At 40.9% G+C, this 23,000-nt stretch overlaps 1 protein-coding gene across 3 annotated transcripts in view; it reads left to right on the forward strand.

The window, feature by feature from the left end:
• The window catches only part of FBF1 (Fas binding factor 1), a 1,798,645-nt gene that overhangs the window by 310,174 nt on the left and 1,465,471 nt on the right, over positions 1–23,000 (forward strand). For all 3 annotated transcript variants that reach the window (XM_044090504.1, XM_044090506.1, XM_044090505.1), the window contains exon 10: positions 9,481–9,618. In XM_044090504.1, the coding sequence (XP_043946439.1) occupies positions 9,481–9,618 (138 nt within the window). The remainder of the gene's footprint in view (positions 1–9,480; positions 9,619–23,000) is intronic.

Here is a 23,000-nt window from a genome sequence, read left to right on the forward strand (position 1 = left end):
AGTTATCGGGCTTTACAATATTTGAATGAGTTACTATCTTTGGCCTTTCTTATAACTCTATCAAGGTTCATTTGTTGGCCATTTCAGCATGTCTGCCCATAGATCTGCTTCATTTGATGCAGTCTTATGTCAAAATGTTTTTGAAAGGATTTTGCACAAGAGGCTTCCAAGTAAACTGGTGGCCCCTCCTTCGGATCTTAATCTTATATTAGAATATCTAACACTTGCTTCATTTCAATCAGTTAACCTGGCCAACACGAGGTTCTTAACATGGAAAACAGTTTTACTGATTGCTTTGACCTCTGCAAGAAGGGTATCCTTGGTGCAAGCTCTTATTGCGAGTCAACCCTATCTCATTTTCCACAGACACAGGGTTTCCTTGAGAAGTAATTCTTTTATACATAAAGTGGTATCCAATTTTACTTTAAGCCAAACTATCTATCTGTGTGTTTTCTTTCCTGAATCTAAAAATGAGGGAGAAAGGATACTTTATACCTTGGATGTCCACAGGCAACTCGGGTACTATCTTGACACAACTAAATTTTTCAGATCTTTGGATCAATTGTTCATTTCTTATGAAGGTTAGAAGAAGGGATAACCTGTGTCAAAACAGACTATTTCCAAATGGTTTGTTATACTCACCACAACAAGGCTATTCCAGGCACTCTGCCTGGACCTTGGCTTCATCTATGACTTTTTGTAAATGGTTGGACTCTATAAGTAATTTAGAAGCAGCAGTTTGGTCCATTGTACATAGTTTTTGTGGTGTTATTTATGCCATGGTGTGGACATTTACTTTTTGCTGTTCCTAGCACTGTCCTTTCAAGGCTCAGCCCCCATCTGTGTGTTGGCAGGAAGCTCTGCAGGGATTGACAGCCAAACCTGTCTTTTTATTCAGCTTAGCTTGAGCTGAGTGATGGTCTGGGCACTTGGAAGGTGTCCTGAAGTTTTTGGAAGCTGGCAGGCTGTTATATCCTTAGCAGGTTATAAGCCAAATAGATAGAGCTACTGCAGTAGTGATCATTTGAACATCTACTGTTTTGGTAAGTTTACTTACACAACTGTACTTTCCCAATCCCTGCAGCTTTCATCTCCTAGTGTGATCTGCACTGGAAGGTTCTTCTGGGGTAACATCTGTATGTGGACTCCACCAGTCTACAGCAGGGTGTAGGTACTGCACCATTAGGCACCGTAGAGTGTGGAGGACCAGTTATAAATGTGTATGTGTATATATATATATATATATATATATATATATATATATACATTTTATATATATATATATATATATATATATATATATATATATATATATATATATATATATATATATATATATATATATATATATATATATATATATATATATATATATATATAATTTGGGTATGCCTTAACTCCTCCTAGCATACTGATGTGCCAGTGTTAGGCTAGATGAGCAATAAGGAGTGGCCTAAGAGTGTGGCCTACCTGGCCATGCCTCTGCCTTCCCACATACCACAGCCTGCTTTTCTTGTTCCAAAATTGTAAGGACGTAAAATGAGTTGCTGTAGAAACAAAATTAATGTAAATAAATATTACAGTATGGTTTGGCAGGAAAACACTATACCATGTACATTTGACAGCCAAACTGTAGAAGCAACTGCTAATAAAAAATGTAGAGGTATTCTAATAGGTGAAGACGGAATTCAACCTTTCCAGTATGGTGATGAAATCTTCTAGGGTAAGGTACTTAATTCTGTGAGATTTTTGAAATAGATCATCCTAAATGTCAGTTACCGTTTGAAATTCCTTACATTATACAGTGTAAAATAATTTATTATACAGTGTGAGATAATTTTTATTTCAAAATGTGACCACAGTTTGGTTCCACATAGCTACATCACCATTGTAAATTGGATATTACTAATGAAAAAAAAAACATCTCACAGTTACTGGAGGGCATAATACAGTAGTAAATGTCACTGTGTTCACAAGCAGCAGTTAAGAACAAATGCTGCTATATGAGCACTGTCGGGGCATGACTCCACAATGTAAAATAAACTTCACAACATAATTTTCCATAACCTTGATTAAACTAAAACATGTCTTCTTTAAAAACGATTTTTTTGTCCAAACACAAAAAGCTTAGTTCTGTGTTCTTGTACTTCATCTTCTGGTGTTTTGAAATTGCTACCCAGCCCTTCACAACAGCACTGTACTTTATAGTAATTACATTAGATAAGTCATTGTGAATGCTGTAAAGAACATATGTCAGATATAAAATTAAAATGGAAATATAACAGATCAGGAATTCTAACATACAAGTATGAAGATTTGTATGTATGGCATAGTGTTTGTTTTCTAATATGACTAAGATTGATAATATCTAATTGTAGAAGTGTCCCATTAAAGATCAGGAAGACTATAGGCCAGAATCCAAAAGAGTTACTCTCAGTATAAGTCTGTCCTCATTTTGAAAGACTTGCTGTTTTTTTAATTTCTCCAAGTCTTTTGGATTTCTAATACCATGACGGGAATGGACCCCATTCCTAAGTACAATAAAAGTTCATGAAATTAGTATTGTTTCAATCTTTGATGTCAGCCATTAGTGCTCTTCGCAGCACCCACAGTGTGCCTAGTAATAACTCTTGTAGTTCATATGGAGTTACATGGATTGGTAACATATCTAAATACAATTGTAAACTCTTTTTTATAAGACCCATTGCTCCTACTACTATTGGAACTGTCTGGGTATCTTTCTTCCACATTGCTCTCGTTTATGCCTGCAGATCCTTATATTTTATTACTTTGTGTCTCTCTGTATGCAAGACACTGTAGTCACTGGGTGTGGCAATTTCAGTGATCAGTGCTACTCTTGTCTTCTTTTCTTGGACCACTATATCAGGTTTTCTAGCATCTATCTTTTGAACTGTTGGTAATGGATGATCCCATGTGATTCATTGTCTATGATGCTTTGTGGCTCATGTTTCCAGTGTTTTTCAGCCACTTCAATACCATAATGTTTGCACAATCCCCAGTGCAATAATCTTACCATATTATTATGCCTTTCAGTATACAGTCCTTCTGCCATTGGTATGTCGCAACCAGCAATGAGATGTGCAACTGAATTTGGTTTTACAAAACCTACATTTGTCTGTTTCTCCCACATGTTCAATGGACTTTATAAACCAACGTGCACGCAGCCCAGTATCTTGGGCAGCCAGTATTAACCTTTCATCTCTTGGTTTGAATTTGCCTCTCTTAACCATTCCTGTGTTCGTTCCTGATCAACATGAGGTTCTTCCAGAAGTTTTCTATACTTGCAACTATATTTATGCTTTTTCCACATTTCTTGCCTTCTCATCTGATCCTTCACCTTATATTCTTTCTTTTGTTTTTTTTGGCACATTCAGTTGCTGCCTGATTTTTATCTACTTCTTGTTTGATTTCCATTCCTGCTTGACGCTGATAAGCTTCTGCTAGATTAAGCAAAGAAGCCATCTTAGATTTATTCTCCTTGTGTTTTAAAAGTTTTACTGTGTTTGGGTCTTGTGAGGTCAGCAGATCTGTGTGGAGTCCCACAATTGCAGATCTATAAATGTAATCAATTTCAAGGAGGACCATCCCTCCTTCGTAATGGGGAATATATAATCTTGTTATGTACTGATTTTTATAAATCATATGGTGAGCATGAAGCAGCCTTCTTGTTTTCCTATCTAATCTATCCAACTTGTTTTGGGGTCAGTCAATCACTCCAAAACTGTAAGTTAGGACTATACTGCTCAGACAAGCTCCACGTGGGTTTACAGAGTGGTCCTAGCAGCAAGGAACTCGAAAAAACGACTACCTTCTGGATTTAAGTATATTTGCTTTTTTTTCACTGGAAATAGCTTCTGTTGCTTACTTTAAACTAGCCTGAACTGTTTTTTTTTCTGATTACTGCATTTATTTTTAAATCTGCACTTAAAGTTACATTTAGTCGAATTTAATCGAAAGTTTGCTTGTTTGTTTGTTTAATTTAACTGTGGAGGCTGCCCACTAAAGTGTGCTAGCCTGTGTAACTAATTTATCACTGTCTCTGCATTTTCTGTGTATTTCTACAAAAAAAACAACAAAAAAATCCTTGTTTTCCCGCCTTTCTCGACTAGTTTAGACCAGTATACAGGCATTGCTGTATTCTGGGCTGTGGTGTAGTTCCTGTGTTGTCCATTACCTTACTTGGATAGAAGGAAGTTTCTTTGCTCACCAGTGGGAGTGGGGAGCCTTGAGCAGCCTACCTGTCCTTGGGGGAAGTGACCTCAGCACAAGAAGCTGTAGTAATTGGTTGTTTGGGACCATTCCTAGCTCTTTTGTAGTTCACTGCTTAAAATCCACCTTTGCATGGCTTTGTGATGCGTCGCATAGCGCAGCGCCGGTTAAACAAGGTTAAACTTGGTTAAACAAGGTTAAACTTTTTCTGTCTCCGCCAAGTCTGCTCTTCAATTTTTCCCTTAGAACTGTTCTACTTGCAGTCTAAACAGCCTATACTCTATCTGAAAAGCTCAGCACTTGCTCCTAAAGCATTTTTATACAGGTAAAGCACTCTTAAACAAAAGAAAGTACTTCATTCACCTAAATTCTGTTGAGTACACATCTCCCTATAGGTCCTTTCTGACTCAGTTACACAGCAATCTTTTTCACTATTTCTAGCATGTCGAAGGGTCAGTTGCTGGCTTCCTCTCCTGTTCAGCTGGTGAATCTGGGAATCTTGAGGCAATGTTACAATTGCCTCATGTACACAGACAACCCTCCCCTCCTCCCAACAAATACAAATATATGCGAGAGATGCAACTATATAGCCAAACTGGAGGCTGAGCTCTCTCAATTCACTACTGGCAAGACCAGTCAGGAGGAGAAGGTAACCACTCACACCACAAACCCAGTCTCACATAGAACTATCACAACAACAAACCAAACACCTAAACACACTAAAACATACTCGGAGGCGCTGATTAAAAATACCAAAACAACAGAGGCCTCCAAAGCAGACACCCAAGCAACCACCACCTCAAGACATAGCACATGCAACACATAGTTCACAAAGTCAGTGTGCTAAACAGTCACAGCCCTTAAGGCCAAACAACATGCCAGACACACTTGTAATAGGTGACTCCATAGTCAGACACACTGACGCCCCGCTCACCAGACTGAACAAGGAAAAGGTTACAGTAAGCTGCCTGTCGGGAGCTAGAATCCGCCACATAACACAAGCACTCCGGTCACTCCACAGCAAGTACAAATATGACTCAGTCATTGTACATGCCGGTGTGAACGACCTGAGACGTACCTCCCTGGACTACATGAAAAGAGACATAGAGGAGTTCTCTGATTATGTAGCCCATGCCGGTATGACCCTGACCCTGAGCAGCATCTTACCCTCACCAAGAATGATGCCACAGTACAAAGACAAAATGATCAGTTTTAACAATTGGCTTAATTACTGGTGTCATTCTAAGGATCCAATGTCTGTCTGCTTGGGATGACATGCTTGACAAGCCACGCTGCTCGAAGGGATGGCTTGCACCTGTCACCCTGGGCTTCCAGATATTGGCCAAGGCTCTTGCCACCCCATAGTGCCTTTTTAGGCAAGGCTCAAATGACAAACCTACCTCCTAGAAAACACAAGTGGAAAAAAACTAAGGGTAATGCTGCTCAATGCCAGAAGTCTAAACCTCAAGATGCATGCCCTCGAAGCCCTCCTCAGTATCGAGAACATCGATGTCTGTGCAGTGACTGAAACCTGGTTCAAGGCTCCTGAGAGCACCCCAGCACTATCAGGTTTTACCTCATATCATGCTTTCCGGCCCCAAAACTTGGACCGAACCACAAAAGGAGGGGGAGTATCCAGTTTCATCAAAGATACCCACACCTCCAGGTTAGTGGCAACGCGAAGCATCGGAGACTATCCAGGTGCAACTAACCATAGGCAAAACTGCCTTACAGTTTGTAGCATGCTACAGACCACCCTCTCAAACTCAGGAACCCCACACAGCCTTCCTGAAGACACTGGAGAGTATGAATGTCTCTCCAAATACCATCATTTTGGGAGACTTCAACTACCCAAACATAGACTGGGAACATTACTCAAGCCCCAACACCCTAGCCCAAAGGTTCCTAGAATTCATAAACTCAAATGCAATGGAACAACTAGTCACCATTCCCACAAGAGGAGACAATATACTAGACCTGATCATCACAAACATGGGGACAAAATGCTCCACACGGAAGTATATCCCTCTTTGGTAAAATCAGACCATAAATTAATCTCACTGGAAATCCACATCCGCCCCACCCCTGCACAAAAGACCACAGTGAAGAACTTCTCAAAAGCAAACTTCACACTTCTTAAGACTGAAGTGGTATCCTTCAAGGCCCCTGGGCCAGTGGAAACCACAACCCACACTGCTGAATCCTTTGCAAATGCCTTCTATGGGCACCTTCAAGAATGCATGGATCATGCAATCCCAAATAAAACCAAGACCCATTCCCCCAAAGGCAGGCGCCCGGTCTGGTGGACCCCAGCCATAAACAAACTTTACAACAGGAGGAGAAAGCTACTACTTGACAGAGCAAAATCCCTAAAAGGGAAGGCGTCTCTGATCAGTACAAGCAAAAAACTATGATCACTCATATAATCATCCAAGGCCAACTTTGAGAGAAAAATCGCAAAAGACAATCACAAGGCCTTCTTTAGCTATGTTAGAAACCTGGGTGGAAACTCCCAGATATGCTCAGAGTTAGTCCAAAATGACACAAAATACACTGAACCCACTGACATTGCCAACATTCTGGCAGACAGGTTCAGTGCAAATTTCTCCCCCCCCCCCCAAAAGGGGAAATAACTATCCCAGCAGAGTGTAGCCTCCCTAACATCTCAGATGCCCAGGTGAGAGCCGCCCTCTCTAAAGCTAAAAACACAGCATCAATGGGACCGGATGGTGTCCCGGGCTGTGTGCTACATGAACTCCAAGAGGAACTAAACCCACACATAAGGCTGCTGTTTAATCTTAGCCTTACTACAGGATACGTACCCAAAGAGTGGCGTACGGCAACAGTGGTCCCACTTCACAAAGGCGGTGCTTCTACGGACCCTGGAAATTACCGCCCCATAAGCTTGACGAGCCTGGCCTGCAAAAGCTATGGAGAGGATCATTATGGAACTCATAAACAAAGACATTGGGGACCTACAGACATTGGATCCTACTCAGTTTGGCTTTGTCAAGGGCAGATCCTGCCTTTTGAACTTGGTTGACTTTTTTGAAACAGTCACTAAGGCCATTGATGAGGGTAAGGCAGTTCACACAGCCTACCTTGACCTTGCAAAAGCCTTTGACACAATACTCCACTCGGGCATCATAGACAAACTCACCAGCTTAAATGTAAACCCATATGTCACAAGATGGGTTGCAAACTGGCTCAAGGACAGAACCCACAGGGTCAGAGTTGCCGGAGCTATGTCAGACTCTAAGCCAGTCACAAGCGGTGTCCCACAGGGCTCAGTCCTGGGACCCCTCTTGTTCGGCATTTATTTTTCCGGGGTACAGGCAAACATAGGAGGATTGTGGCTGACAAAGTTTGCAGATGACTGCAAACTGGGCGCCATAATTGATACTCCAGCGGACACAAACATCCTTCAGAGAGGCCTCATAGAAATGGCTAATTGGTGCCAGAGCCATGGCCTTAAGCTGAACGCCAAAAAATGTATAGTCATACCCTTTGGGAAAAACAAGGTACCGACAAATTACCACATAAGCGGTAATCCATTGAATACGGAAGATGTAATCAGGGACCTAGAGACCCAGGTTGACAGTAACCTCTCATTTGACACTCACATTGCCAAAGTGGTTAGGAAGACCTTCTATATTGCCCACCTTATCATGAAGGGTTTCACATCTAGATCAAGAGAGGTCATTGTGCCCCTGTACTCTTCTCTTATCAGGCCAATGATTGAGTACAATGCCCCATTTGGGATGCATCTCACCCGACACCTGCAGCAGTTGGAAAGACCCCAAAAGTTCCTCACCAAGAGGATAAAGGGTCTTAAACATATGTCATATGCTGCCCGACTGAAAAAACTCCAGCTCTATTCAGTCGCATACTGCCTACTCAGAGGTGATCTGTGCCTGACGTACAAGGCCATGTCCAATCCTGAATTAATGGACATGCTCCACCTCAGAAAATCCAAATCCATCAGAGCCACGAGAACAAGTGACTTAAACCTCAACACAGAAGTAAATGGGATGTGCTGGAGGGACAGATTCATAACCCAGAGGCTCCCTACACTCTGGAACAGAATCCCAGTCCATGTTAGGCAGAGCCCCTCACTGACTCTATTCAAGAGAAATCTCGAGTGGATGGGAGATCGTAGGTTTACCCCGGGGTCATCTCTGTGTCACTACTAGACAGAGGCATAGTAAACTAAACCCTAAAAGGGCGTAGTATTCTCATCCTAAGGGGTGGTGTAAGCCACATACACTCTGGCTAGGCTTATAAATGCCTTAGGGCAGATAGCCTAGTACGAACCTATGAAGAGCAAATTGGTTTATAGCTTGGATTTTGTTCCTAGATGTCAATGCTGTTTTAGGATTAATTTAAGTCTTTTGAAGTATTCCTTACTAAGTTTTATTCACATTTGTTTCTGTTTTATTGTTGATTCTTCATCAGTTCCCAAATAGCAGACTAACTCAGTACAAGTGACTTAATTTGGTGTAAGGCTTATTCTATAAACAGTACTACATCAGGGGCCAGATTCCACTGTGAGCAGCTCTTTTAGAATCTGGACCGACATCTGCATAAATGGCATTTCAGTAGTGAGATTGAAAACAAATGTAAGCACTGCAGAGATATCTTAATGTATGTAGTACATGCACAAGTACTGAACAACACCTAAGGTATTCCTAAGGTATTCTAAAAACTTGAAATAGCAAACAAATGCAGAAAATAAATTAAGTTCCAGCATATATAATAGCAGCACTTTGTCACTGTATTGTTGCAGTAAATAATGGCTAGCTGTTGATTATACAGGTTCAGACATGGCTGGCTTTGTTTTCTCTCTGATATTTCACCTTTGTGATCAAATCACATTCTCTGTGTGCCATTTTCCATACCTATAAGTGGTCTCTTCCCTTACTTAAACATCTAATGCTTCTATTGTGAATAAAAAACTGTTTTCATACAAAAAAAAAAAAAAAAACAATGACATAAAAATATGATTTTTTTTTTCACTTGATTTTGGTCTCATACGGAATATGTAAGGGAGAATTTATGAGGAGAAACCATCCTTGAAGAATGTAGTGCTTAACCAGGTGACATATGCAGTAATTAGTGAGTGTTAAGTTTATAATGGACATAAAAAGAAGCTGTCATTGAGCAGAATGGAATTCATTAAATGGTCTACATCCTTTTTGTAGTTATGAGGTAGCTGACTGTGATACTGTCATTTGTGCTGTTGTGTTACAGAGCTAGAAGATCCTCTTGCAGACATTCTGTCAGATGAAGAAGGGAAGCAGAATTTACCTTCTCTCAAAAAAAGAAATAGTCTCCCTAACTCAGATATGAAGATGCAGAAGAAAGAAGTGAAAGAAGAAACGGGCAATGGTAAGTAATGTTCTTCATGTGGCGAGCACATTATAATCCTGCTCATATTTCAGAAGTCTATTGTGATATAGGGAAATATTGTCAGCCCAGCAATCTGGAATTTTGTAAATAGTTTTATTTCATTTGTGAATATTGATATGATTTATACAGAACTATATGTTATGTACTGAGCTAAGATGTATCCACAGTGTACCCTGCTGGAACATAGAATATTAACCTGTAAAACTTAAGAATAGTTGAGGTTAAGTTACTTAACAGCTGGCCCATAAACCAAAGATGTTATCTCTCAGTTTCAGTTCAGTAGCAGACACAATGTCTAGAGCTAGAAGTCTTTGCATTGCCTTAAAAGAGAAGTAGTTACTAAGCTTCAGATGTAAAAGTGTTTTATTGTTTTATGACTTCCAAGATCTGCAAAGATCTGAGAGAGATGTATTTCTCATACAGAGATGTTAAATTCTGTTAGTTTCTGTTTAGCATGGGAACTGAAGTCAAGTGACAAAGAGTGATGTCATCCAAGCTGGTCCAGCAGTAATGTTTGATATTAATTTAAGAACTCTCTTAGAGAGAGACTGTGCATTTTGTATTTTGTCTTGGACCCAGCAAGAACATCCACTCATCATCACCCTCTGCACTTGCCTTGCTAATAGTAAGTAACTAGGGTACAGTAATTTCTTTTAGATATAGTTAAGAATATAGTAAAGATTAGTTTAGATGTTTTCTGTATTTATTTGAGAATGTCCTGCAATGCTGTTTTAAAATATTTCCTGTGATTTTGAGCTCTGAAGCAACTGCGTTTGTGTACTGAGTATTATCTTGTTCTTTTATTATTTATTATTAACTGTATATAAACCTTTTAATTGTGGGTGGTTTGTTTAGACAGATTTAAGCTCTTAGCATACTTGCATATGCATTTGGTGACACTGTACAGGGCAGGCCACTCCAAAATAAACTTGTTCTTGGTCAGACTACCATTTAGATTAATAGTAACATTACACAATAGGATTGGACATCCTTTGTTAAGAGCCAAGAGTAGCTGATAAGAGTGGTTGGTGGCAGTGATAACTACCTTATAGTCTGGGCAGAAGGGGCACAGCTAGTAAACCTGTGCCAGCCTTTCCCAGGTGTGTGCGTGTGTTTGTATATAAATCAGATCTCAAAGTGTGTGTGTGTGTGTGTGTGTGTGTGTGTGTGTGTGTGTGTGTGTGTGTGTGTGTGTGTGTGTGTGTGTGTGTGTGTGTATGTCAGCTACTTGGGCAGGGACACGAAGCACTGGTTGGACAGAGTGGATGCTGGAGTTTTTGGCCTAACCACTCAGCTGAGATCTCAACCCTATAGCTGTGCCAGTGAGGAGTCTTACTGGGGATCTGGAAAAAGAGGGAGACACCAGCCCAGACTGAGTGTGAACTCTGTGTGCTCTTAAGGGAAATTGTACTTTACTGTGTGTATACTTGTCATCCTCCCATTGTGTATGCCCCCTAACTTGCCAATGGTGAGGATTGATGCCCCTTGATTACTGGGCTGGTGCAAGGGCATCACATATGGCAGTGGTGGTATAGCCACATCACATATTAATTGGTTGACAGTGCTGAGATAGCCACATCACATATTAATTGGCTTGTAGTGGTGTAGATATTGAATTCCTGCAGCCTTTGTACAGTGGTCACTGAAGGTGTTTGTAATCTCAGTCAGCCATGCAGTGAACATTCAGAGTTTCACATTACAATAGTTTAAATTTTTTTTTGTTAGCTTAGCTTGTCAGGGAGAGCATGCAAGCAAGTCAGCAGAGGAGTATGGCAAGCTGGCAAAGAGCCTGTTGGGTGAGTTGTGCCAGGCTAAAGGACTGGTGCATGCCAACCTGGCTAAGGCAGAAATGATTGTAGCTTTGGGCACAGCTGCACTGCAGACCAGTGATCAGGAGGACAACCAGACTGGCCTTGGAGATGTACAACTCTCAGAAAATGGACAGCTCAACCTTTCCACAGAGGACTTAAAAATCCATCTAGAGTTAAAGAGACTTGAACTGGAGGCCAATCATTTGGAAATAAAAGCAACAGAGAATGAGATGTCTAGAGGCTGAGGAAAATGAGAAACTATGATGTCTAGAGGTGGAACAGAAGGAGTGACAGAGGCAATATGAAAAGGAGATGCTGACTCTTCGTCGGAGTCATTTAGGTAAAAGGGAAGGGAGTAACCTAACCCCAGAAACCACAAAGGTCAGTAAATTTCTTCCACAATTTACAGAGAGGGATAATTTTGATAGTTTCATTCATATGTTTGAGAGGGTATGTAAACAGTATAATGTTGACCAAGGGCACTAGGTACGGTTCCTGACCCCCTAGGTACGGTTCCTGACCCCCTTACTCCATGGTAAAGCTGTAACTGCTATTTCTAAATTGTCTGATACTGATTGCTTAAATTATAATATTGTAAAGAAATGTATTTTAGAATGTTTTAAGTTAACACCTGAAGCTTATAGGAAAATGTTACATGAGCATAGGCGCAGAGCAGATGAAAGTGTTTGTGAATATGTTGCTGAACTAAGCACTTATTGTCATAGGTGGGTGAGTGGATGTCAGGTCACCACTTTTGAAGGGCTGGCAGACATTTTGGTGAGGCAACAAGTCCTTAGCAGTTTATCTGAGGACATGAGAATCTGGTTAGCTGATAGACAATGCAATACTGCAGATGAGTTGGGGAAGAATAGAGACCTATACCTAGCAAGCAGGGCATCACTGCACAGGAAAGAAACACCCAGTGCTGCTCCTGAGTCTAAGGGAACCCATGCTGGGCAGCCCAGACTATCCCAACAGAGTCCTCCAGTAGCAGGGGAAGCCACTAGTCCAGGTACACGTCCAGGACCAAGGGTTAAGTTCAACCAGTAGGGCCAAGTAGCATATAGATGTCCACGGTGGCAAGGTGGGGAACAAAAGGTGTGGAGAGCCTGTAAATAAGAATGACAAAATGCCAACAGTAAGTTGTCTCGAGGCAACAAGGGTACCAAACTGCCACAAGAGGTTATATCCTATCTTAGTGGAGGGAAAAGAGGCCACTGCTAAGAGAGACACAGCCTCTGACCTAACCATTGTGAAGCCTGCAATGGTTACAGAAGAGCACTACTTGCTTGAGCAGTCTACTGTAGTCAGACCTTTAGGAGGGACCCCATTCCAAATACCTTTGGCTAGGGTTCACCTTGACTCGGAGGATGGAAAAGGAAGCCAGCAAGTAGGTGTGTTTGATGATACCCTTGCAGATGTCCTGATAGGTAATGATTTTGATAATGCAGTACCCTGTGTGCATGCAGTTACATGCAGTCAGGCTTGGAGTCAAGCATGTAGGTCTGGTAGCTTGGGGGAGACCCAGACAGACCACACATTTGCAGCCAGGAGAAGTGAGGTGGTTACTTCAGGGAGGGAGCTACCCTGTAGCAGTGAGACTGAAGGTGAGCCACAGCTGCTTGTAGGTACTGATGTTACCTTGGAGAGAGTGACTGCAAGGGCAGAGGTGAGTAGTAGTACCCAGGCTGACAGTGAGACACTGCTGTCAGAGAATACCAGACTTCTAGTGGAAAGGGAGCTGGGAAGGGTTACAAAGAGAGAGTTAAGACAGGCTCAGCTCTCAGACCCTACATTACAAGGCCTAAGGGAGGTAGCTAGTGAGGCAGCTGATTCTCAAGGGAAGGGGGAATCTGTATAGTGGGACAAAAGGGTACTGTATAGAGAGTGGACCCATGAGGGAGGGCTAGAGGCTGAGAGAATACCGCAGTTGATAGTGCCCAGAGCCTCCCGTCTGGCACTTTTAGCTGGGTCTATATCAGAACATCGAAGTTTTAAAACTTTGAATGTTCAAATATCGACCCGTTTTGAGCGAACGCTAAAAATAGCGAAGCTGCAGAACACTGAATTTTTTCCTAGGGAAAGAATTTGGTTAGCCGGTTCTGTGGCCTTGCTATTTTCAGTGCTGTGGTGGAAATTTACGGGTCGGGTTCAGGTAAGTGTGCGATTGTGTGGTTGTTAGGATTAGGTGAGTTAGGGTTAGGGCGCAGATTAGGTGAGTTAGGGTTAGGGCACGGGTTAGGTGAATTAGGGTTGGGGTGGGTTAAGGGAGGTAGGGTTAGGGCTCAGGTTAGATGAGTGTGTGATAGTCACTGAACTTGGGGTTAGGGTTTGGGTTAAGGTAAGTGGATAGATAGTGTAGTTATAATTTAGTGTAGGGTTAGTTGTAGGATTATAAGTGTATGTGTGTGTATTGATGTTTTTTAGGTGTGCTTGTGTTGTGTGTATGTGTTTCGGAATAGCGAATGTTTTCCCAAGGAAAACATTTGCTGTTCTAAATGTTCGATGTTATGAGGTTTAGATATTTTAAGTTCGATGAAATAGCGGTCACTATTTTCATCTTTTGATAACGTGATATTAACGCCTTTTAGCTATAGTCCATGATATTCCCTTTGCAGGTCATATGGGCATAAAACATACAAAGAGACATATTATGCAGAACTTTTATTGGCCTGGGATTTCCAGAGATTTAACAAGGTACTGCAGGACCTGTTAGCAGTGCAAAAGATAGCCAAGGCAGGAGACAAGGTGAAAGCAACTTTGTGGCCTTTGCCTGTGATTGAGGAGCCATTTCAGAGAGTAGCTATGAATATTGTGGGGCCTCTGAGTACCCCAAGTTCCACAGAGAAAAAGTATAGCCTTGTGGTAGTAGATTATGATACCAGATACCCTGAAATGATGGCTCTGTCCTCCATTGAGGCAGAAAAGGTGGCAAATGCTTTGTTAGAGATTTTCAGCAGGGTAGGTTTCCCAAAAGAAATACTGACTGACAGAGGTGCCAATTTCACATCAGACCTGTTGGCTTGTCTGTGGAAGTACTGTGGGGTGAAGCACATAAAGACCACCCCTTACCATCCCCAGATTAATGGTCTTGTTCAGAGGTTAAACTCTACACTCAAGTCCATGCTATGAGTATTTACAGACCAGTATAAGAGGGAGTGGGACAAATATTTTTCCCATCTGTAGTTTGCTTACAGAGAGGTGCCCCAGGAATCCACAGAGTTTTCACCCTTTGAGTTGCTGTATGGGCATAGGGGTGAGGGGACCTCTAGATTTGATTTGAGATGAGTGGGAGAGTGAGTGAGTGTGAATCCCACAAGGAGTCTGTTGTGGCATATGTCCTAAACCTCAGGACAAGGCTCAGGGAACTCGTGGGCTTGGCCCAGGAGAACCTGGCAGAATCCCAACAGCAGAAAAAGGTCTGGTATGACAGGTATGCTCGAGCTAGAGAGTATGCTGTAGGGCAGCAGGTAATGGTTCTCATTCCTGTCAGAACAAGCTGCAGACAGCTTGGTAGGGACCCTACAAAGTGGTAAGGAAGGTCAGTGATGTTAACTACATGGTAAAACTGTTAGGCAGGAGGCAGGGGCATACATTGTACCATGTTAACATGATGAAACCTTACGTTGATAGGGATGCCCTTGTGTTGAGTATTTGCAGTGGATTGCAGGAAGAGTCTGAGGGGGATCTGGTGACTGATCTCCTCAGTGAGGCTCAAACTGACACCTCAGTGGAGGGTAGCATTGTCTCAGCAGCTGTCCCCTTCCCAGGTTTGAGAAATATGGGCAGTGTTACAGGTGTTTGGGGACATGTTCACTGGGAAACCAGGGTGTGCTCACCTGGTGCAACACCATTTGCATACAGGACCCCAAAGGCCTATTAAGCAGGCCCCTTATAGGGTGTCTGAGAGAGTCAAACAGACTCTGAGGGAGAAGATACAGGAAATGTTGGAACTAGGGGGTAATCTAGGAGTCTAGTATTCCCTTGGCCTCCCCAGTGGTGCTGGTACCAAAGAAGGATGGCAGCTCCAGGTTCTGTGTGGACTACAGGAAATTAAATAGTCACACAGAGTCAGATACTTACCCCATGCCTAGGACATATGAAACCCTAGAGCAGCTGGGCGGGGCTAAGTATCTTGCCACTTTTGATCTTGCCAAGGGTTACTGGCAGATGCACTTGACTCCCAGTGCTAGAGAGAGGTCAGCCTTTATGACTCTTTTTTGCTTGTATGAGTTCACGAAGATGCCCTTTGGGATGAAAAATGCTCCAGTGACTCTCCAAATGCTGGTAGATCATATCCTAGAAGGAACAGGAGATTTTGCCCTTGCTTACCTAGATGATATTGCTATCTACAGCCATTCCTGGCAAGAACACCTTCAGCATGTCAGGGAAGTGATGGGCCAACTACAGAGGGCAGGGTTGACCATTAAGTCTATCAAATGTCAGGTGGGTATGGCAGAGGTCTCCTACCTGGGACATAGAGTGGTGAGTGGTTAGATCAGGCCAGAGCCAGCCAAAATGGAATCCATTCAGGAATGGCCTGCCCCTGTCACCAAAACTCAGGTGAGGGCATTGTTAAGGATAGCGGGGTACTACAGAAAGTTTGTCTTAAATTATAGTACCATAGATGCTCCCCTCACAGACCTGACAAGGGAAAACAGGCCAGATAAGATAATGTGGACCCCAGCATGTGAGTAGGCATTCCAGAATTGTAAAGGAACTTTGGGAGGAACCCCTGCATTATCCAGTCCAGATTACACCAAATAAATTGTTGTGCAAGTGGGTGCTTCAAATGATGGGGAGGGGGCTGTATTTAGACAGGTTTCTTCAGTGGGAGAAGAGCACCCAGTGGTATATCTCCGTCATAGGCTCCAATCCAGGGAGGAATCCTATTCAGCTGTAGAAAAGGAATGTCTAGCCATAGTGTGGGCATTGCAGAAACTTCAGCCTTATCTGTATAGAAGGAAATTCACTGTAGTTACAGACCACAATCCCTTAACATGGCTACATCGAGCCAGCCAGCAAAATGTCAAGTTACTAAGGTGGAGCCTAGGGTTGCAAGCATATGATATGATAGTGCAGCACCGCAGTAGGATTAGCAATGGCAACACAGATGGTGTCTCAAGACAGGAAATGGAGTAAGGTCTTCCCGGATAGGCTCAACCTTCTCAAGCAATGTTTCTCAAGGGTCACTTGAAAAACTAGCTTGAGTTTTTTTTTTTTTTGGGGGGGGGGGGTGATATAGGCAAATATTGCCAGCCCAGCTTTCTGTAATTTTGTAAATAATTCTGTCATTTGTGAATAGTGATATGATTTATACAGAACTGTATGTTATGTACTGAGCTAAGATATATCCACAGTGTACCCCTCTGGAACATAGAAAATTAACCTGCAATACTTAAGAATAGTTGAGGTTAAATTACTTTATAGCCAGGCCATAAACAAAAGATGTTATCTCTCAGTTTCATTTCAGTAGGAGACACAATGTCTAGAGCTAGAAGTCTTCGTATTGTCTTGATAGAGAAATAATTACTAGGTTAAGACTTCCAAGATCTGTAGAGATATGAGAGATATGTATTTCTCACACACATATGTTAATTTCTGTTAGTTTCTCCTTAGTTAGCATGGGAACTGAAGTCAGGTGAGAAAGAGTGGTGTCATCCCAGCTGGTCCAGCAGTAATGTTTGATATTAATTTAAGAACTCTCTTAGAGAGAGACTGCACATTTTGTATTTTGTCTTGGACCTAGCAAGAACATCCACTCATCATCACCATCTGCACTTGCCTTGCTAATAGTAACTAGGGTACAGTAATTTCTTTTAGATATAGTTAGGAATATAGTAAACATTAGTTGAAATGTTTTCTGTATTTATGTGAGACTGTCCTGCAGTGTTGTTTTAAAATATTTCCTCTGATTTTGAACTCTGAGGTAGCTGTGTTTGTGTAGTTAGTATTGTATCATTCTTTTATTATTTATTATTAAATATATTTTAGGTTTGTTTAGACATATTTAAGCTCTTAGAGTACTTGCATATGCATTTGGTGACACTGTACAGCCCACTCTAAAATAGTCTTCTCTTGGTCTGACTACCTTTTGGATTAATAGTAACATTACACAATAGGATTTGGCCTCTTTAAGGGCCTAGAGTAGCTGACAAGAGTTGTTGGTGGCAGTGATAACTACCTTATAGTCTGGGCAGAGGGGGGCATAACTAGTAAACCTGTGGCAGCCTTTCCCAGGTGTGTGTTTGTATGTAAATCAAATCTCAAAGTGTGTGTGTCAGCTACTTGGGCAGGGACACAAAGCACTGGTTTGTGGTCTCTGTGTGCTCTTAAGGGAAATTGTACTTTACTGTGTGTGTGTACTTGTCATCCTCCCAATGTGTACGCCCTCTAGTTGTTGCCAGTGGTAAGGATTGAGGCTCCTTGATTAGTGGGCCAGTACAGGGACATCACATCTCTGATAAAAGTTATCTGGCTTTAGTGAAGGGTGGTTTTATACTAATATAAAGTGACATAAGGAAGCTATGGACCAGCCAGATAGTTATTTGGACTGCAAGCTTTTGTCTCAGTGCAGCCAAATATAAAGTGCTCAATTTGGCAAACAAACCCAGGATCAGCATCAGTACATGTATTGTTGCATTAGTGGAATGGGCTTATCAGGATAATAGTAGATATAAATGAAATGGGATGAAGCACAGTGTGCAGTCTGGTGAACTGCTAGGTTTGCCAACAGATTTCAGGGGTTTGCAAAACTGAAAGGAAAACCTAGTCATCTCCAAATTCTGTAATTGTTGAGTGTGTCTTATAAGTTGTTTTCCATATATTTGAATTATGATTTTCCCCCGTCAGCAATCTTGGTGGTATTATTATAGTCTGAAAACTTCTTTGTATAGTCATCTCAGCAGAGTTTGCCTCTGAGTATGTAATGGCTGCTGTTTCCTGGTCTTCCCCATATAATCAAACTTATTAAATATCTCTTCAGAGGAGCTATGCACAGCAAATATTTGTCCAAGAGAACATTAAGGATTTGTCCTCTTAAATCCTAGCAGTTGTTTTATTATATCCACACTTTACAGTACATTTACCAACTTTTAGATAAGCCTTAGGGTTGTATGCCCAATCCATAGGAGAAAAAAACCTTGATATTTATCTGGCTAAATTAATTAATAAATATAAGTTGTTTAGCAACAGAATGTTACTTACTAAAATAATAGGAATATCTGGGGAAAGGCTGTCCTAGGTTTGCTCCATGTGCTGCCCTAGAGAACATATCTGGTATGCGGTATCTGGTTGTGACATAGCAGTAAATTATTTGAGGTCTAATGAAAGATTGGAAGCACTACCCTGATGTCAGCCTATAAACCCTTTCTTCTAAATGTTAACATCTCTTGCAACCATGCCAATTCAGTTCCTGTCTTTTTCAGTTTATGTATCCATTTTTAGTCTTGAATGGACTTTTCATCCTCCCCATTTTTATAAATTACTAATTTTAGATATTCTTTGTTTAGCACTCCTGCACCTTTCTTCATCTTTCAGTCATATTTCTTAAACTGTTATATACAATGTCACTCTTACTTTTTCATATAGCTTATCACCTATTCTCTGTCAGGATTCACTAGAGAAATCAACATATGAGCCCCTTAACAACAAAGCAGACAAGTCAGACTTACTGAGCAAAGCATGTGCTGAATCTGCAAGTGAGATGTTTAAGCATTGTTTTTTTTTTGTTTTTTTTTTTTTTTGTAGGAGAGCAAGTCCCCCCCCCCCCCCCCCCCAAGCCCTTCTCACTTATACCTAGCTACAAGGTCACACATATAACATGAACTAAATAACCAACAAGTAACCAAGAACAAAACAGCAGTGCAGTACTTAAGACACCTTGGACTGGCAGTTGCTTAAAACTTTTATTGTAACACAACCAATTAGTTCATTGCTTTCGTTCACTCAGGAACTTCTTCAGAATACCAGTATTTCCCCCTACTGATTTCAGTCCTTGTTTCTAAAATGTGTTTGGGACATTTGTGCCATGGCCTTTTGGTCATTAGTTCATATCTAAACCAAGCATTATTGCTTAGACGATGATTCCAGGATTTGGGTCTTCTTTGGCAACTCAGTGGTTTAGGACTTAGTCTTCCTATCTTTAAGCCTTCAGATGGCTCTGGATATGTGTGTAGGCTTTCTACAGTATGTGCATATTACCCTTCTGCTACCACCCCCCCCCCCAAGTCTGAATGCGTACTGCATCCTGTAGCTTTGTCAGATGCATAATTTGTTAAATTCTTGCATGTTGTGTTTTTTGTGTCTAGTCTTGTTGCTAATGTTTGCATAGTGGATGGTATTAGGCTGAGAGGAACTGGGCTAAGCACACCCCCACAGCCTGATGCAGGATATATGGCATGCCCCAGCAAGATACATGTACTCAGCCTAATGTGGGAACAAGAGACAGTTCAAAAATTATTCTTAGCCGGGGATATTAGAAATTCCAACAGTTGTCTACAACATAAGGCCTCTTTAGAGAGTAACTGATGTGCTGTGTACGTACATATTTGTTGTAATTTCAAGGGAAATGTCATTTTAGTAGAAAAAGATATCCATCCACTTTCCCTGTACTGGATAGAGCTTTTGATGGCCTTCTACTGAGATTGATTTCCTGCCCATAACATTATATTGCTTCATATAACCTCATATTGATTCTGGCATTCCTTTAGAAGCAGAATGCTGGCCTTGAAATGTGGAAGTATATCTACAGAATGTGTTAATTTTTTCATACTTTGTTCTCACTCTGAAGAACATAAGGTGGCACAAGCTAGAACAGAATGAGTCAGGCATTGGCCTTCACATAAAATTGACTAAAATATATCTTTCCAGGTCTGACACTTAACTATGTTGTTAAACCCAGAGGTAGAAATTTCTTGCATAAATGCCACCTCTCTCATAGATATATTATTATATCAAGTACCTCCTCACCCCTATGCTGTCTTTATTCACATGGGACTTTGAATTAGTTGAAGTGATCTGGTGTATGTACCTGAATTTATTTTTCAGTGTCTTTGTTCATCAAGATTTCTTAAACAAGCCTTGCTATGAAAGGGGCAAGTCCTTTTTCTGTGGAGCCATGAAAGACTGTAACAGAGTTTGTATTAAGTGAATAGTATCAATAGGAAAACATTGATTTTCTGAGAAAAAGAAACAAAGGGGAACTGCAAAGGCACATACATGGAGAGTATAACATGCTAGCACCTACCATGTGTAAACAAGCAGAGAGCAGTGAAGATACATTAAGTGATTACTAACATTAAACAGAGCAGAAAACTGTAATTCAAAGTGGAAAGGAATGCTGCTGACATAGGGAGGAAGCTCAGGAAATAAGGAGAGATTAGGATTTTGGATGCAGACTTTTAAGGAGAACAACCAAAATCATACAGAGTATTACATTCATAATGGAGAAAAGAGATTTTGGCGATAGGGTTGACTGTGGTCAGGGATACAGATAATAGGCAAGAGGGGGCTGGAATTTATTGGAGAATACTGGCAAAGGAACCAAGGTATTGGGAAAAGAAATAACTAGAAAGGGAAAGGTAATATTATGGGAAGACGCCAAGAATTTATTTGGACTGCAGTTTAGAGATTGCCTTCCCCATCAAGGATTGGTATCAGAGTATAGGCAAAGAGAAAGAAATAGGGGGCTCCTAAATGAAAGACCATCACTGGTAGAGTTTTAAATAGAATCTAGAACAGAATCTGCTGTTAAGAAAAGAATAATTAGTAAAGCTTATAAAATATTGCATGATAATTATAAGAATCAATCAGAGGAGCTTAGAAAGGATTGGGAAGAGAGATGGGATAAGCAATTCACAAAGAAACAATGGGGGATATATGTGTATTTCCCAAATATGCAACAAAGTCTAGAAGATTTAGGATCTTTGCCTGGAAGTGTTTATGTAGGTATTTTTATACCTCAAGTAGACTCCAAAGAATTTTTCCTCAGATGGATAGAACATATTAGAGCTGTGACAGGCATGAAAGAGGTAGCTGGGAACATATATTTTGGGAGTGTAATGAGCTGGCAGACTTTTGGTATTCCCTGTGGACTGCTATGTCAGAGATGCTGAGTGAGCAGATTGGACTGACTGGGGAGGTAATTTTTTTTTTGAGTTATGCTACAGAATCAGAATTGCCTAGACATAGTAAGGCCTTGCTGTGTCTAATTATTGTGGCTGCCAAAAAAGCAATTACTAGGAAATGGAAATCAAAGTCTAGACCAACTTTAATTGAAGTAGTGAATAAAGTAACAGAGATAAAGCCATTAGAATTGGAATCTCTAGAAAAGGGAAAGATCAAAATACGTAGGAAAAATGGGAATTGTGGGAACAATATATGCAGAGCAGGAATGAGGTTTAGGAGGCAGGATTTGAATGAGCCATATAATGCTTTACTGACAATGGTGACAGGAAGGTTTATAAATGATGTATAATGTTTACAGCTACAGTTGTTTCTATGGTGTATGTGATGTAAACTGTTTGCAACTAAAGTGATATCATTTTATATGTTTTTCATTTATATAAATGTAAGATTGACTTTGTTATATGTGTAAATTTAATAAAGATGTTTGGAAATAAAAACATTAAACAGATGTGCTAACAATGCAGTATGTATGACACAACAGTGCATGATGCATGTGTTGTTTTTATGATTGAACAAAATGCATAGCTCAGACTCTGTGCAGAAAGACCATTGCTTTAGCTGTGAAGCAGATTAGCCATTTACAAACCCTAGTAACCCAGAGTCATTATTGCAACTGGAATAGTTGTCCTCCTGTGGGGAAAAGAATTGACTTGCTGGAGTACAGTTGTCCTGCCAGGGATGGTAGTTGAGAGGCTGCACACTGGTGCCACCCATTAGAAGCTGTAATAGCACAGCACATGACACAAGTTGTGAGAATGTAGTTTGTACTGATGTGGTTTTTCGCGATATTAAATGCTTGTCAAGTACGGCTAAACTTCAAAGTAGCTGAGGCCCCTTCATTAGTAAAGAATGAATGCTGTGCCTTCCCCACGTGTCACAAGGGTTTCAGTTAGTGGATCTTACCACTCATGAGCTACTTGAGAGGAGCATTCTTGAAAACCAGTAAAGCTATAATCTCCGGAAAGAAATGTCTCCTGCTCACTGTGCTTTATATGTGGAACATTGAGATAACTGTACTTGTGTTGAAAAGGAACTGAAGTAAGTACCTACAGATAAAGGAGTACAATTTTAAAATAAAAATGGATGCAGAATTATGTTCAGTAAGGAACTACTGGCGCAGTTAGGTTTAATTATTGAAATAAAATAAGGTGTAACACAAATATCTGTAAAAAAAAACAAAAAAACAGTAATGGAACTCAGTAGTGGAACAAATTAAGTTATGTGAATAAAGTAACAGAGATAAAGCCATTAGAATTGGAATCTCTAGAAAAGGGAACGATCAAAATACGTAGGAAAAATGGGAATTGTGGGAACAATATATGCAGAGCAGGAATGAGGTTTAAGAGGCAGGATTTGAATGAG

The sequence above is a fragment of the Protopterus annectens genome, chromosome 12.part0 (genome assembly GCF_019279795.1).
Source record: "Protopterus annectens isolate FY-2018-M chromosome 12.part0, PAN1.0, whole genome shotgun sequence".
Taxonomy (NCBI): Eukaryota; Metazoa; Chordata; order Ceratodontiformes; family Protopteridae; genus Protopterus; species Protopterus annectens.